The sequence below is a fragment of the Cannabis sativa genome, chromosome 8 (assembly GCF_029168945.1).
Source record: "Cannabis sativa cultivar Pink pepper isolate KNU-18-1 chromosome 8, ASM2916894v1, whole genome shotgun sequence".
Classification (NCBI taxonomy): Eukaryota; Viridiplantae; Streptophyta; class Magnoliopsida; order Rosales; family Cannabaceae; genus Cannabis; species Cannabis sativa.
Genome location: NC_083608.1, coordinates 49,635,561 through 49,652,093, shown reverse-complemented (window position 1 = coordinate 49,652,093; position 16,533 = coordinate 49,635,561). Strand labels below are relative to the sequence as shown.

The 16,533-nt window shown below is 32.9% G+C and overlaps 3 protein-coding genes across 3 annotated transcripts; 1 reads left to right on the top strand and 2 right to left on the bottom strand.

Moving 5' to 3' along the window:
* The first annotated feature begins 189 nt into the window (after positions 1 to 189).
* Positions 190 to 2,328, top strand: LOC115699504 (aquaporin NIP2-1). The gene is made up of 5 exons (XM_030626954.2): positions 190 to 566; positions 655 to 879; positions 1,355 to 1,549; positions 1,638 to 1,699; positions 1,775 to 2,328. The coding sequence occupies exons 1-5, from the start codon at positions 465 to 467 to the stop codon at positions 2,028 to 2,030; spliced, it is 840 nt and encodes a 279-aa protein (XP_030482814.1). The 5' UTR covers positions 190 to 464; the 3' UTR covers positions 2,031 to 2,328.
* LOC115699503 (structural maintenance of chromosomes protein 4) lies at positions 2,112 to 11,440 on the bottom strand. The gene is made up of 28 exons (XM_030626952.2): positions 11,130 to 11,440; positions 10,711 to 10,800; positions 10,334 to 10,435; positions 9,872 to 10,048; positions 9,646 to 9,776; positions 9,294 to 9,372; positions 9,060 to 9,217; positions 8,822 to 8,897; positions 8,559 to 8,687; positions 8,347 to 8,491; positions 8,026 to 8,156; positions 7,679 to 7,831; positions 7,405 to 7,594; positions 6,955 to 7,088; positions 6,004 to 6,162; positions 5,370 to 5,678; positions 5,120 to 5,296; positions 4,767 to 4,850; positions 4,476 to 4,685; positions 4,287 to 4,376; positions 4,052 to 4,173; positions 3,780 to 3,935; positions 3,602 to 3,709; positions 3,435 to 3,495; positions 3,046 to 3,180; positions 2,830 to 2,917; positions 2,678 to 2,750; positions 2,112 to 2,593 (listed from the first exon to the last, which is right to left on the bottom strand). Exons 1-28 carry the CDS (start codon positions 11,271 to 11,273, stop codon positions 2,473 to 2,475), a joined length of 3,732 nt encoding a protein of 1,243 aa, XP_030482812.1. The 5' UTR covers positions 11,274 to 11,440; the 3' UTR covers positions 2,112 to 2,472.
* A 2,417-nt stretch (positions 11,441 to 13,857) lies between these two features.
* On the bottom strand, positions 13,858 to 15,048 carry LOC115701397 (gibberellin-regulated protein 4). Its single transcript, XM_030629184.2, has 4 exons — positions 14,808 to 15,048; positions 14,678 to 14,719; positions 14,556 to 14,589; positions 13,858 to 14,284 (listed from the first exon to the last, which is right to left on the bottom strand). Exons 1-4 carry the CDS (start codon positions 14,874 to 14,876, stop codon positions 14,103 to 14,105), a joined length of 327 nt encoding a protein of 108 aa, XP_030485044.1. The 5' UTR covers positions 14,877 to 15,048; the 3' UTR covers positions 13,858 to 14,102.
* Between the last annotated feature and the right edge of the window lie 1,485 nt (positions 15,049 to 16,533).

The window sequence follows — 16,533 nt, the reverse complement described above, 5'->3', positions numbered from 1 at the left end:
TATTTCAATTAAAAAATTTGTAGTGGTAGTTAAAGAAATTGTACCAGAAATACAAACAAGGAGAATGACAACAGATCCATAACAAAGGAAAAAAAATTACACACATAATTATATTGGAGACTAGTACAAAATATATCTTGATAGGAAGGTCTCCTCCTAAATCATGTAAATATCCTTTGACCAAAACCTACTTAACTACACATATTAATCAAAAGTAGTTACTATTATTTGTACTATTACTTTCTCATTCCTTCCTTTTTTCTTTGATTTTACTTGTGCCTTCTTCCCCCCACCCTACAACTTTCTCAACTTTACCTTCTATTATTGCACTATCATAACAGAAGTTGTACTAGCTTTTCAAAGCAATATAAATATAAATATATATAATAAGCAACCCCAAACAAAAGGGAGGCAAAGAGAAATAGAAACACCAAGAGAATAGTTTCCAAATTAATATTAGTTTAATGGATGACATAATTGAGCCAGTTTCAGAGCAAAATTCAAGGTCCAGTTATGTTTTCTGGAAATCTCTTGAGCAACATTATCCACCTGGATTTCTTAAAAAGGTATTAATCTATGTAATTAGCTAGATGAAAGATCTTTTATGCTACTTAATACTTCTTCTATGTATTAAATTATTTGGTGACTGCACAGGTGGTAGCAGAGATTGTAGCAACATATCTATTAGTGTTTGTTACATGTGGTACGGCTGCACTGAGCATGAGTGAAGAGCACAAAGTTTCAAAGCTTGGTGCCTCAGTTGCGGGCGGACTCATAGTGACCGTGATGATCTATGCCGTAGGCCATATCTCCGGTGCACACATGAACCCGGCTGTCACTTTAGCTTTTGCAGCTGTTAGGCATTTTCCATGGAAACAGGTTCAAATTAAATACACATGACTTGATTTGGTTTAGTTTAATTTGTAATGGTGACTCTTAACAATAGCAACACAATCCCACTTGACATGACCACATGCCCAACATCCCATGACATGACCACATTCTTAGGTCCAACTGACCCAACTTCACCTAGTCCTTGATTGAACAGAGAGAGACTTCTCAAAATATACACCAAAAAATTACACTTAGACATGGTTTTCTAACCAATCACATGGACCTTTTTTCAAAAAAAAAAGTGTTACAAGAATGAGTGCACATATTATTACTCAAAAATTTGGTATCTTGATGAAGAAAACCACATGCATTTCACTTCAAAAATTTCAGTATCAGGAGTCTTTACTTCTTTTCTCTTTCTTTTTTTTTACGAAGTTAGTCATATTTTCGGAAATACATGAGCAGAGCATTTTAAAAAGAACAAATAGAAAAACGGTGTAAAAGTTTGATAGAGTTGCAGGTGCCAGTTTATGCAGCAGCTCAATTAACAGGAGCAATATCTGCATCTTTCACGTTGGTCGTTCTTCTACACCCAACGAAAGAGGTTGGCAATACATTGCCTTCAGGAACAGATATTCAAGCTCTAATTATGGAAATAGTGGTAACATTTTCTATGATGTTCATCACTTCAGCCGTGGCAACTGATACTAAAGCTGTATGTATCACTCTCAACCACTCACTTTATCAAAATTCATCAAATTCTTTGGAGTCTTAACTTATACCAAAATCATTTGGCATCCCAGATAGGAGAGCTAGCTGGCATAGCAGTAGGATCTGCTGTATGCATAACATCAATTCTGGCTGGGTAAGCAAAAAATCACACTTCATTTTCAGATATTAATATGTTGTTTCTTCTTTTGAGTTAAGAGTCCATCCACAGACCCATATCGGGAGGATCTATGAATCCGGCGAGGACTATAGGACCAGCTATTGCTAGCTCATGCTACAAAGGTATTTGGGTGTATATGGTGGGACCAATCACCGGAACACTAACTGGAGCTTGGTGTTACAATCTGATTAGGGTGAGCGAAAAGCCAGTTCATGCACTATCTCAATCTTCATTTTCATTCAACTTCCGGCGAATGATGACCAATGAAGGCCAAGTTACCAACAAGGAAGCTCTCAATTCAGTTTGATAAGAGCCTTTTACCTGATACTAAATAAGGCTTTCTTCAGCCAAACCCAATACCAGCTCATCACATCTTGTAATCTTTAGATTAGCATAATAATAATGTTATAATAATTAAGTAATGTTACAGTACAGCACTAGTTTGTAAATCTGTCATAATTTAGCCAAAAGGAAAGTGCAGTTGATTCCCGTGAGCTTTAAAAAGACTGCAATAGCTACCTATCTGCACTATACATCATCACAATAAAATTACAGAGCTCCTGAGGGGCATACAATGTGCCACTTAAGCTTGTTGGTTCTACATATATTTGGTAAACATATGATACCGGCCAAAATATCAAAATATACATAAATAAGCGAAAAAAACACAAGCACGTAAAAACATTGAATTGATCATAGGACAATAGGACATGGAGCCAATTCATGCAACCAGGCAACACGAAAACAGATCAAGCAGCCTTTTCACAGACTACAAAACTCCCTGGGTTGATGGTAATGCTCTTTGTGCAATTATCCGTTTTGTATATCCCGACAAGCCGATCGGCTAGCTCAAACATATTGTTTCTAAGGCTGTAAAAGAGACAAAGAAACCATCATTTTTACTCATATTTACAAGTGAGTTTGGGTATAGTCCATTGGCAGCGGATAACCTACCTTATGATTATGAACTGTGCATCCTTTGTCCTGTCCTTCACATAATGCCCCACTATAGAAACATTCTTGAAATCTACAATGCCACGAGCCATATAAATGAGAACAAAGAGAACATATTTAATTAGAAGAAGTTTAAAGTTCAAAGGAAGTACCCAACGCAGCATCGATTTCATCCATTACATAAAGTGGTGTAGGCTTGTAGTGATGCAGTGCAAAAACAAGAGCTAATGAGCTCAGAGTCTGAAAACAGTAAAGAGGCAACGTGATAAGAGATTTTGAAATGCTATATATGTACAGGAAATATTTCTCTTCAACAACAGCAGAATGTATATATTTATAATGTAATTTGAAAATGATGTGAAAAGAACCTTTTCACCGCCAGATAAGTTTGCAATATTCTTCCAGCTCTTCTTTGGTGGTCTGACACTGAAAACAACACCTTCAGAGAAGGGATCCAAGGAGTCCACTAGCTCAAGTTCGGCATCACCTCCAAGCGTGATCATCTGAAGAAAGTAAATTAAGAGGAAAAGAATAATTACAACTCAAATACGAGAGGTTAGAAAATAGGAAGAACGGGATGCAGGTAGCATCTGGTGTGCGAGTATCACATATAAGCTGTGAAGAAGGTTCCTCCAAGTAACAAAACTAGGAAAAATTGAAGAATATGTACTACACCACACAAGTGCAGCAGCAATGTTCGAGGATGGTTACAGAAAAAGCTAAAACATGAGCAAGACCAATAGTTACGATCACAAACCTGGTACATTTCCTTCAACTTTAAAGATATAGCATTGAATCCTGCCATGAACTCGTCTAACCTGAAACAACAGGAATTTCTCTTTATTTAGAAAAGAGCTTTGAGAAGTACAACACCAACGTGCAAGTGCACAGGTATGTATACATATAAGCTAAAGGAAACCGTGCCTCTTTTTTCTCCATTCGTCATACTGCTTCTTGATATCATCACGTTGTTGAGTGACTGTGTTAAGGTCCTCAACTCGTTCATTATACAACGAAACCTTTCTTCGATACCTATAACAGCAAACAGTTAGAATATAAACAAGGTAGTGAATTTCATACAACAAAACCTCTCCAAACATACTCTGCAATTGAGTCAAGATTAGGATTCATTTCTTTTAGTTGTGCCTCCAGCAATGTGACTGTTTCGAGGGCTCTTTTAAGATCACAGTCCTTATGAAGAGTTTCATCTGTCAAAGTTGCTTGAAGCTTTTCAGGGTCCACTAAATCTTTTTGGATTCTGCAACCGACATGGTTATGATTTCTTTATTAATGAAAATTTTGTAATAATACGTTATTTTGCCAAATTCAGAAGCACAAAAATATAGCTAAAGAAAATCAATCAAATTAACATACTGTTCTATATGCTTTACAATAGCACTTTCCAACTCGTCAAGCTTTTTCTTGTATCCCTTCCCCTTTTGTTCCAACTCACCGTATAGCTTCTTCATGTCTTTTAATTTATAGTCTACATCTACCTGTAACATTTTTAATCTACTGCTCAAAACAATGAAGCACAACAATAGTAACCTGAACAAATATGTAACAGAAGGAAAAGTCTCAAAAGATAAGAATCTTGATATCATGGTACCTCTGTCGCTCGCAATTCATCCACTGTCTTTTTCATTGTATTATACTCTGATTTTGATTCGTCCAAAACATCTTTATGTTGATCAATCATCTACACAGACAAAAAGATAATAAGATAAAAGATAAGACAATTCCTTGTAGTTTGCAAAATCCATAATTAAAAAAACAAAAGTGAATAAGAATGCTAGACCTCCTGTGTCTTTTTATAATTCTCTTGAACGGCAAAAGCCTTCTGTTCTATTTCTTTGAATTTGTCTCTCAACTTTTCCTTCTCCTGAGTGAGTCTTTCTATCTCCGTCTTTGATTCCTCAATTGTCTTTGTTAACTTCTTTATCATTTTATGAGCAGTCTCTATTTGAACCTTGTGACGGTTGATGTCAGTACTATTTTTGTCAATATCCTACAATTGGTAGCATAAATTAGGAGCTACACTCCACTGCTATAAATAGTTAAAATTGATATACCATTCATATGAACTTACAGACTGAATCTTGTTGACCTTTGCCTTTTGGGATTTTAATCTTTCCCCACCTGCATTCTCTATATTCTTCTGAAGTTCCAAGGCCTAAAAAGGGGAAATAATTAAACGGGCAGAATCTAGTATTCAGCCTAAAGTAAAAAAGTAAAACTCAAGATACTCAAGTAAGCGGAAATATCAATATCCCAAATTAAATCAGCAATAAATTATTTCTAAACCTATACTAAGTTCTCAAAACTTCAAAGGAAGTAATACGAAAAGCAGAAAATATGGAAGTATAGCTCTCTATTCAAGATCTAGATTGTAGAACTGGCAATACTTAATAGAGAACATAAAACATAAAATTTATCACTCACCTTCTCCTTCAACTGCTTAGACCCTTTAGTGAGTTTATCAATCTCCTTTTCCTCAGCAGAAATCAATTTCTTGAGCTCCTGAAGCCGATTAAGCTCTGCCTTTCTTGGTTGTGAAGCAGCTTCCAGGGAATCCCGTTGCTTTTCAAGATAATTATGTTGTGTATTGAGACTGTCAATCTACACAAAATGAACATCATTAATTTACAAATTATACCGAAACCCAGAGAACCCTCAAACACACTGAAAATACCTCTTTCTGAGTTTTTGCTAATTCCATCTCCAACTGTGAAACTGCTTTCTCTGAGGCTTGGTATCTCCGCTCTGCATCAGAAATTCTTCCACGTATGCTTTTCAACTTTTCAACCATGGTAGAGAGCTCCTTCTCAGCACTTGCAATAGCTTCTGCAGACACACTTGCAGCTCGAATAGATGTGCCCATCTTACCACCACGTGGCTTACCTCCTCCACCACTCATAGTACCAGATTTTTCAAACAATGCACCGTCAAGTGTTACAACTCTTCGGAATTCTTTGTTTGCACTATATGCAATCCGAGTTGCCTGCAATCAATCATTGTATTTTCTGAATCATTAGTAAAACATTTGCTAAACTAAAACTAGTTGATTATACAATACCAAAAAACAGGGAAAAGAAAGACTTGACATGCTTAGCACATTGGCAGTTTATAATGTTATTGTAGCAACTGATACAGAAAACCCAAGACTGAAGCAAGAAATTTAAAAGCCCTACTATCCATAAACTGAATCATGAAGAATATCAACACGCTTCTAGTACTATAGAAGTATTACTAGTAATCAACATGTGAAAGTACTAGCACATGCATATGAAGGACAAACATGAAACACATAAATACAAAAAACACACCTGATCAAGATCTTTTGCAACAACAGTGTTTCCCAAGGCTGCAAAGAAAGCGAGCTTCATTCGTTCATCTTGAACTTTAACTAAATCAAAAAGACGTGGTACCCCCTCTGGAGTCTGCACTTTCTCTTTCAACCTTGGTAAATTATCAACTTGCTTTTCCTGATAATATTAAAAAAAAAATGGTCAGAAAATTAAATAAAACCCAGACAAGTTATTTTCAACATATGCAAACTCATACTCAAAAGGTCTTACAGCTTTAATAAAATAAAAGCTTCTAGGAAGCAACTCTATTGATAGTCAGAGGGTTAGAATGATGTTAAGCTATTTCAGAGGCTCAAATATCATGACTTGAACAGAAACCTGTTCCATTCTTAGAGACACTCTGAACAAATCACCAAAATTTCAAATGTCCCTCTACAAACAGCTAAGCCGACTATTTATAGACAATTATCACAGCCGATTTACAACAAACTCACCGAGAAACTAACAGAACCTGTAATAAGAGTACAGATTATAGAGCCATTAAGAAAATTACAGCTGGAAATTTTACTTAGTCCTTTTTCTTAAGTATTTTTAGGCCTTCTCCTAGAGTATGCCAAACGTCCTAGCACATGAATCAATGAATTGGGAAGAAAGTTAGTGAATTTAACTTTTCACTGTTAAATGTACAAGTATTAACCTATATCAGCATTCAACAAAACAATCAACTCTTCAATGCAAGAGGGTTGCAGTTAAAATATTTGAAAACTACACAAAAATGGGTGTGGTCGTAGTAAATGCCACAACAAATACAGCAGCCATAGCCCCCAAAGTTACCTTTCTCTAGTGTATCAAAGGTACCATTAGTGGAAATTAGCTAAGCTATCTAGAATATCATCTATTGCATGAATTTTATTACGTAATAATTAAGCATCAAAGAGACTAATAGCATATCAAATTGCACATGAATACCAATATCATGAAAGTTGCAACACCAAGATTCTCTCTCCGTAGTAGCTCGACACATGCTTGTGCTGCACCAGTTGTCTCCACAACAATGTAATCAAGTCCATGGCAAGCTGTCGATATTGCGACATCATATTTTGCTGCAAAGATGGTGTCATTTCAAGAAAGAATTAATGCCTCCACATAATGGCAGATTATAAAATGTGGTTTTGCTTATTAATAAATAACTGGATAAAGACATCATGTCAGTATTTGAGCCCCAAATATTAGAAGCACAAGTATAATAAAGTAAACAAGCAGAAATTATTGCTATGCTCCCGACAGCTTTGATGAATAAGAGCACAATTATAGAACTAGCCAAGAAAGCTAATAAAGCAATATTGCCACTCCAGACAAACTTGGAACGTATGCATAAATACATTTTTATTCCATTAAATGCAAGGCAAGGCAACTAACCGTCAATAGCTCCCAAGTCACCCATTCGACCATATATACCCTGAATCTGGTTAGACTCCTTAGCCTGCAAAATTGCTTTAAGAACTGATCCCTGACTCCTTTCTGAATCCATAACAGACTTGAGCTCTGTAACCTTCTGTCTTGCTGCTTGTTCAAGAGGAATCAATTCTTCTTGCTCTTTGATGCATTCCTACAACATACCAAATGTCATCATCATATCCTGTAATAGCAATGAAGCAACTAAAGTTCAAATGTACATCAATAAAACACGAACTTGTTCCACTTTATGAGCTTCCAATGCTTCAAGTTTGTTCCTTTCAAGATCACTTTGAATTTTTGTGATGCTCTCAGTTTTTGTTTCAATAGCACCTAAAATGTTTTCCATCTGCTTTTGAGCATCTTCAAAAGCTGCACGAGCAGCTTCATGCTAGAAAAATTGAGCAGCTCTGTCAGCTAAAAATTTTTAAAAACATTACAAAGCAAAGGGCCATGTGAACATTTTAGAAAGAGAAAAGGTAAGGGTACAGTAAAAAGAACACAATAAGGCGATTGTTTACCTATTAGCTATTAGTGTCAATAAGCTGATGTTCAAAGTCCTAATATAAACTATTAAAGCCTCACCTTTTCACTCAAAAGCTTGTTCTCGGTAGATGCAACTTCAAGTTTTCCCTTGTGCTCAATAAGTTGTTTTTCCCAAGGCTCCAATTCAGCACGAACTTTTGAAAGCTCAGAGCGGTGTCTCTCTGTTTCAACTGCTTGTCAATCAATCAAATAGAAAAATATGTTAGACATTGAGTTACCCAGTCACATCAGATCTAAGCTTCACTACTGCATGATGGGAATACGTTCTTCTACACTATAATATCTGAGGTCCAAACACAAAATCGTATACAAACAATAGCAAAACCTAAACTCTTAAAGGTTGAGAAGTACAAGCTCCACCTTTTGAATTCTCTTTAATTTCCTCTAGTACTTTTTCTTCTTCCACCAAAAGCTTTTGCAGTTTTGGAATATTTTCCTCAAGTTTTGGAATCAAATTTGCTGAGTTCTCACTCTCTTTCTTAAAGTCTTCAATCTTTGATGAATCCTGAGATGAAAGACAGATTTGAGACGTATGTATATGTTCACAAAATATAATAATGTATATAACCTACCTTTTCAAGCTTATCCGTTAGTTTCTTGATCTTTTGCTTCATGTGCTTTAAATCTTCTCGATATTTAACATCCTCCCTTTCAAACTGCTTAAATTCTTCTTTACATTTTCTGAGAGTATTATCAAGATCCTACGAATTCACAAAAAAAAAAAATGAATCCAGTCAGGAGTAACGATGACTGACAAATATAACAAGTGCGCTAGAATTTTGAATTTTCTTTTCTGAAGCAAGATTATCTCAGTGTCAAAGATACGTAGTCTAACCTCTTGATTTTTCATATGCTTATTGTGCTTAGATTCAATCTCCTTCAATCTATTATGACTTTCACGAATCTTCTCCCTGGATCAAGAGATTAAAAATAAGCTCTAATACTTTTTAATTAGCTATTCATCTTTCATTAAGAAAATTACCTTTCTGTTTTTAAATTTTTTTCCAACCTGGAGATTAAAAATAAGCTCGAATACTTTTAATTAGCTATTCATCTTTCAATAAGAAAATTACCTTTCTGTTTTTAAATTTTCTTCCAAGCTGGCAACTTGTTCTTTTAACTCAACCATTTTCGTAGTGGTACCTTCATGAGCCAATGCTGCCGCTTTCTCTTGCCATTTCAGAAGTGACAACTCTTTCAGCATGTAGCCTTCTGCTTCATTTTTTACATCCTGTTTCAAAAATGTATGTTAGCAGGTAAACGAAACATGGTTAAAGAATAATTCTAAATAAGTAAACTACTCATACTTCCAAGCCATCCCTTTCTTTCTCTGCCAACTTAACCATTTGCACCACTCCAGATCGTTTCTCATTGAGGGATTCTAACCTAGCAAAACCAATTAAACAAGACTAAACATAAAAAGGTGTGAAAGTTCTATACCAATTAATTCAAGAGATTTACATAAACTTCTAAACATCGAATCATAATCGGTAGGAATTAAAAATTATAATCACTGTTATTAGTCAAAAAATCTGAAATTCTCATAATAGCCATGTTGAAAGTAAAATCAATAGCCCATCACATGTTGAGATGAACATAAGAAGAAGAACCAAGAGTACATTAACTTCAATCGAATAAGAGAGAGAACAAAGTACTTACTCCTTAGAGGACTCATCAATTCTTTCTACATATTTATTAGTTCCAATAATGTCCTCAAGATACTCAAGAAAGCCTTCATCATGGGGTCCTTGAGCTTTTGGCTTCATCAATGAAATTTGTTCCACTTCACCCTGATAACAACCAATGAGTTAAATATTATAAAAAAAACATGTTTTAAACTCATGAGTCATGAAATAAAGAAGAGCAACTGTGTGAGTATAAAAACCTGAAGAATCAAAAAACGGTTATTATCAAGATCAACTCCTTTCCCCTTAAGTTTCTTTGTCACTTCAGTAAAGTTGCTTGAACGATCATTGATGTAATATTTAGAGGAATTATCACGAAAGGCCACCCTAGTTATTACAAAATCGCTTCCTGGAACTGTTTCATATGTTCCCTCATCCTGTAATAATTTAAAACAGAATTAATAATGTAAATAAAATTGGATAAAGAAAATTGATGTCAAAAAAAAATGTTGGACCAATAATAAAATTTCACAATGTATGAATTTCTAACAGGAATGCATGTTGACAAAATTCAAGAGAGCCATTTGCAAAGGTCAACTAAATTTTTCACTTTTACAAATACTGTGACGGAACAGATAAAACTTGAAAGTTAAAATTTTTCCTCATAATCAAACTGTACATAAAAATAGAACTACATGTAATTGTAACTAAACAAAATTTACCAGATCAATAATCTCCTGGAAGTGAACAGAGACCCCTGCACTGTCCAGATTCTGATGATTAGTAGAGTTATGGATAAGCTCTGACACCTTATTTAGTCGCATCTACACAATTGACAATGTCCGATTATAAAAAGCAACAAAAGAGGAAAAGTATAAATCAATGCATTGCACTGTAAATTAACCATTATTGTCTTCTGCAATTCTCAAAAACTCAACTACATCAACACAATGAGGAACATAAATACTAATAACCCCTTCACAAGATAATAGGGAAAATTCCAATCAAGAATGTATTCTAGCTTAGTCAAAAGAAAATATGTCACTATCTTAAGTAACAATTAGGTGTAAAATAACCCAAAAAAGTAAAATTTCCATACTTGCTTAGCTCGCTTTCCGAATACGAACAGCATTGCATCAATAACATTGCTTTTCCCACTTCCGTTGGGTCCAACAACCGCAGAAAAGCTCTGATTCCACATACGAAAAATAAAATCAAGTCAGTGATAATGGATATAAAACTCAACAAAACTCAATTTTTGGGCAACGGAAAGACATGAAATAAAATCTAAACTTCATCCTCTCTCTCCTTCCCTCCCTAGTAATCCTTCATCTGACACAGTTTGGCTTTCATTTTCTTCTCAATTACGCTACAATCAAAAGAAGAAAGAAAAAAAAAATACATACCCAAATACCATAATCACCCAAATTTCGTCATAAACCGAGCCAAAACCCAACCTTGAACTAGTGAAAATCACAATTAAAGGTAGAACAAGAAGAAGCAAGTGAAAACCCTAACCTTGTGAAAAGGACCAACACGTTGTTCACCGGCGTAGGACTTGAAATTTCTCATAACCATTTCCTTAATAAACAACCTAGGGGCTCTGGATCTTCCGGAAGCAGAGTCGGAGGCGTCCGCCATTAACTCGTCCTGAGTTGCCATACCGGAATCGAGTTCTGTGAAATTAGGGTTTATCGAGAGGATAAACAAAGCAAAGCACGATAATTGGGAATTTCAGTTCCACAAAACAGAACCCAGAACAAGTTAGAAATGAAAAACCATAGTTTCGTCTCACTCGTAGTCAAGAAAGAATAATTTTTTATTACTTTATATGAAACTAATAAAATGGCGGGAACTAATTGTAAGGTGTATTTGACTTTAAATTTTCATTCATCCTACTTGGGCCATTAGAGTCGAACCCAATATGAGGCCCATTTAGGCTCTCAAGCCCCTAGGCCCTAACTCATAAATAGAAATGGGATAATTTTAAAAGAAAAATTTTATTTACACCCCAACAATTTCTAAGTACACCTTATTTTAATAATTTTTATTTTATATAAAATTTATATCTTTTATTGTACTAAGTATTTTTAACTTTCTTCTTTCAAGTTATATTCTTAAAAAATATACCTATCAAACAAAATTAAATTATATTTTAAAAATTATGACAAAAAAATTAAAATAAAAAATTATATGAAATTTTCTTAGAAAAAAATAAAAAATATATATATACTGAGTTAGAAAAAATTATAAAAATAAAATCAAAATAAGTATTAAAATTAACATAAAATAATGTGAGGAAAAAATTTTAAAAAAGTATTAAGAGTAATTTTTAAAAATTATTTAAGTTTATATTTTTTTTAATAATGGGGTGTATTTATAATTTTATAGGGTGCAAATATAAAAAATACAAAAACAACACAAATTACAAAAATACTGTACAAAAATTTTAATATTTTTACGAATTTTTAGATTTTATTTACATAGAGTACAGTCTTTTGGAGTATTTTTATGTTGTACTCTTGTTATTTTGTTTTTAATTTTTTTGTTATTTGTATATTATTTTTTATGTTGTTTTGCCGTAATTTTGATAATTTTTTCTTGTTATTTTCATATTGTTTTCTTGTATTTTTATAGAATACGGTAAAAATATAAAAAAAGAAAAAAAAAATTGAACGTAAAAATTTAAAAAATTTACAAAGATTAATGTTTTATGTTATTATCCCTAGAAAAAAGCTATTTACAAAAATATAGAAATAAATAAAAGTTTTGATATATATATGGCATGCAAATTTAATTGTACTAAATATGATATTTTAACAATTAGTTCTCGAAATCAGGGGTGAGCATAAAATCCAGAAAATAAAAAAAAAATAAATAAATAAATAAAAACTGTTCAAACTGACCTATCGAACACCGTTGGAACCGAACCTAACGAAACCGAAAATCGATGCTAACGGTTAAAACCGCAATTGAACGGCCCGTTTTTTTTTGTTTTTTTGGTAATAAACTAATCGAAAAAACCGAAACCGACTGTTATACACATATATATTAATTTATTAAGTTTTTTTTTTTTTGCATGTATTATAGTTACTAATAATATATAAAAATAATATATTATTTTTTATTTATATTAAAGTTAAGAGAATATGATAATTAGTTTTTGAACAATTAATTTGTATGTTTGTAATTGTAAAATATAGAATAATGTATTTATAGAATAAAGTGGATCATTTTTTTTTAAAAAAAAAAAAGTTCGGTTTGAGCGGTTTAAACTGACCAAACTGAGATTCAAAATAGTCGGTTTTAACATAGGTTCTGGATTGGTCGGTCAATTTTCGAATTGCACCAATCCAGACCGAAAACTGAATTTTAGATTTTTATATAGAAAAATTAGACTAAACCGACTGATGCTCAGCCCTACTCGGAATACTTTTCCTTAGGTTACTTTTCGGGCGTCCTTGCTCAGCCACGATGTTGGATATTACTTATCAGAAGATGCAGAGCTACGGTGCCTGTGAGTGTGTTAGGGGAATGGTTGTTGAAACTGTTCTATCTTTATTGTTGTTCGAATATTTTGAGTTTTTCAGTTTATTTGAGTTATTTCGAAGTTGAGCACCTTTTGTCTATAGTGAGTTTTTTTGGGGTGTTTGTCCTTTTTTATACTCCTGTGTGAGCCATGAACTTAATGCTCTTTTTTGAATCGATTTAGTTAACTGATCCCCTGAACTTATACTCTTGATCAACCTTAAATAAAACTTTCATTAAAAAAATTGGAAAGCCACATATTTTACTACAAGTGTAGGAGATATTTCTTCTCAAAAGTCTAAAACCTTATAATGATATGGGGAACAATGAATATGACACGTTCAGGCCCATCAAATTCAAAGTCCAAGAATAATATTTAGTAAAGTTGTTGAACAATGAACATGCATCCCCAAATGAGCAAAGGTGTTGTGTAGTGTGTAGGTCCCCCTACCCTAATAAACATCCTAAAACCCATCTATATCTATCTATCTATCCCAAAAGGCTTCAAAGCAAAATGATGCCACCGGTAAGTGACCATATTTATTCTAAAGATTTTTAGTGCTCAACATGTGAGTGATCCCTCTTTACTTTCATTCTTCTCTCTTCTTAAAAATATCTTCCACTCACTCACTCACTTTTCTCTATGTACATTTATATTATTACTCAATCAGATCAGATCTGAACTTTAGAGAAACCCCACTAAAGAACAAAGTAAAACTCATAAAAGCCATAATCTTTTTTCATTGATAATAATAATAATAGATGAAAGAGCCACTCTCATTTAGATAAAACTCCAAGCTAAAGGAGTGACTTTTTTTAGTACACAAAAAACACTTGTTCTTTCAGTCCTCTCTAAATAGAGTCCAAAACAACAAAATAAAATGAAAAATCCCCAGACAATACAAAAGGACATTACTAAAAAGTTATATAGTAAAGGGCATTATTGGAAATTCTCCAAGTTTCCTAAGGGCATTTAGGGCCTCCTTCCTTGGTCTTCCAGTTGTTGTAGCAAGGGCACACAGCTTTATTACCATAATACCCCGGTGGCACACACAGGCAGGTCTTACAACATTTCTGGCAGAAGAACATGCACGGCTTGTGGTACTGGGTTCTTCCACACCTCCTCACGCATTCAGATGGGCATTCTGGTCATTTCACACACAAAAATTTTAATTAGTAAAAAAGATCTCAAAATATGGTCAAAGGCCATAGAAGGCATTTTTGAGCTCTTCAATAAACTTTGACCAAAGTCAAACACCATTCCTGCGCGTGGATCAAACGCTCTTCTGATTCTCTCTTAAAACAAGATCATGAGAATATGTGTTGTTGAATATAATTTTAAACAAGATTATACTGAGAGAATTAGGATAATAATTTAATAATAACAAAAATAATAATTAAAAACAAAATACTTACGGTAACTCTTGAGACTCCCTGGTCCATATCCTTTCTAAAATAAAAATAAAAAAAATTAATTAATTACAATGCAAAATAACTATTAGCTTTGATTCTTTGACCGAAAGAGAAAGAGGTCTTACCTTGTTGTTGTGATGACCTCCATTGCCATTAGAAGCCATAACCTGTTAGAGAAAAGAAAAAAAAAGTCAGAGAGAAAACAATGCAGTAAGAAATATCTAGTAAAAGAAGAAGAATGGGTCTGTTACGTACAGTTGTTTGGATCATGGAAATGGCGATGAAAGCCAAGATCATGAAGGCCAGAAACTTAGTCATGGCCATTTTCTCCTAGAAAAAAGAGAAAAGCTTTGAAAGGCAGAGGAGAAGAGCAGAATGAAAGTAAGGAGAGGAGAAGGGTTTGATCTAGATTTGGGAGAGTGATGATGGGTATAAATAGTAAAAGCTCTCCACTGTGCTGTGTTGTTGTGGCCTGGCCTATGGGTTTGGGGTTTGAGATTTGGGATTTGGTACTTTTACTCCCACTGAATTCATTCTATGCTGGCCCAATACAAACTTGACACGTGTAGAAACTAGTATAGTATTATGTGAACAAAAATCACACTCAAATTTCATTGTCAAAAAAAGAAAAAAAAATCACACTCAAATTTAACACACCTATTTGACACCCTAATTTCAAACAATTATGTTTGTTGAAAGATAAACGGTAAAGGAGAGCGTTGTGATATTCTTATTGGTTAAATGAAGTATTTTGTTGCACCATTAGTGTAATTTTAAAAAATATTATTTACAATTTAAAAAAAATTACTTAATAAAAAGATAATTCATTAAAAAAGAATAAGAAAATAATTAATAATAACAATAAATCATCCTTACAATAATTATAAATAAACTATAAAACGATATTTTTTAAGTAGTATTATAAAATATTGCTAACTATTTATAAAACGATACCTTTTAAATAGTATCTAATAGCGATGTTGTGTATTTTTTTTCTACGAAGTTGGTGTGTAATTTTTCTTTTAAGAAGTTGGTTTGTAATATAGTTGTGCATTTTACTTTTATTTTGCTAAAGAAAATGTCACTCATAATATACCAAAGAAATTGTTATAAATTTTTAATTTTAATTTTTTCCTTTCAAAATAATGATAATAGCCTATTCTTTTAGAAAAATAAAAATACTTTATTAGACTTGTAAATAAGGATGGCAAAACGTCTTATTATTTTGTGTTGATGTTATATTTTATTTGACTCGCTTTTATAGTTTGTGTCAGCGTATTGACCAGTGTCTAATTTTCTCAATTCTAACTCGACCTGTAAAAAATTATGTTATATTCGTGTTGATCTACTTTTACTTATTTTACTATTACTAAAGTTAAAGTTGTAGTGCAAATAATAAATTTAAAGTTTCATTAGAAAACTTATATACATCTATATATATAATAAAAAATTAGATATTTAAAAAAATTTATTTTTTAAAAAAAACTGAATTTAAAAGTTTTTAACTCAACATTGAATTGTTAAATATATATATTTTTACCCAGTAACATTATTAGTAATAATTTTGTAATTTATTTTATTTAGAAAAAAAACGTGTCAAATTTGTGTAAGTAGGTCGTGTCGTGTTTTACCTATTTTTATTTCTTATCAAGTCTTGTCAACACATTTTTCACCCGCTGCTAATTTTCCAACTATAACTCATAAAATTCGTGTCGTATTAATATGTCAAAATCCATTATGTCACTCCTAATTGTAAAAAAAAAAAAACAATTTTTTAATCCGAAAACAAAACTTCTATTAACATAATTCAGAAGCTCTTGATTCTTGTAGTATTTCTAAGTCTAATGCTTCGGCTGAACTCCAATTTCTATTGCACTCAGAATATTAATCAATACATTGTTGATTTTTGAACCAAATGAAATAAATTAATAAACAAAACTATTTTTTCCTTGTGACATATTAAATAATGAGGAAATCAGAC

Coding starts and splice junctions, on each gene's coding strand:
- LOC115701397 (XM_030629184.2), bottom strand. CDS start 14,876: ATGGCCATGACTAAGTTTCTGGCCTTCATGATCTTGGCTTTCATCGCC. Junction 14,590..14,677: donor GAGGTCATCACAACAACAAG/GTAAGACCTCTT, acceptor TTTTTATTTTAG/AAAGGATATGGACCAGGGAG. Junction 14,285..14,555: donor AGGGAGTCTCAAGAGTTACC/GTAAGTATTTTG, acceptor TGAAATGACCAG/AATGCCCATCTGAATGCGTG.
- LOC115699504 (XM_030626954.2), top strand. CDS start 465: ATGGATGACATAATTGAGCCAGTTTCAGAGCAAAATTCAAGGTCCAGT. Junction 880..1,354: donor GGCATTTTCCATGGAAACAG/GTTCAAATTAAA, acceptor ATAGAGTTGCAG/GTGCCAGTTTATGCAGCAGC. Junction 1,700..1,774: donor ATAACATCAATTCTGGCTGG/GTAAGCAAAAAA, acceptor GTCCATCCACAG/ACCCATATCGGGAGGATCTA.
- LOC115699503 (XM_030626952.2), bottom strand. CDS start 11,273: ATGGCAACTCAGGACGAGTTAATGGCGGACGCCTCCGACTCTGCTTCC. Junction 8,157..8,346: donor AATTAAAGAGAATTCAAAAG/GTGGAGCTTGTA, acceptor ATTGACAAGCAG/TTGAAACAGAGAGACACCGC. Junction 3,710..3,779: donor AATCTTGACTCAATTGCAGA/GTATGTTTGGAG, acceptor TTGCTGTTATAG/GTATCGAAGAAAGGTTTCGT.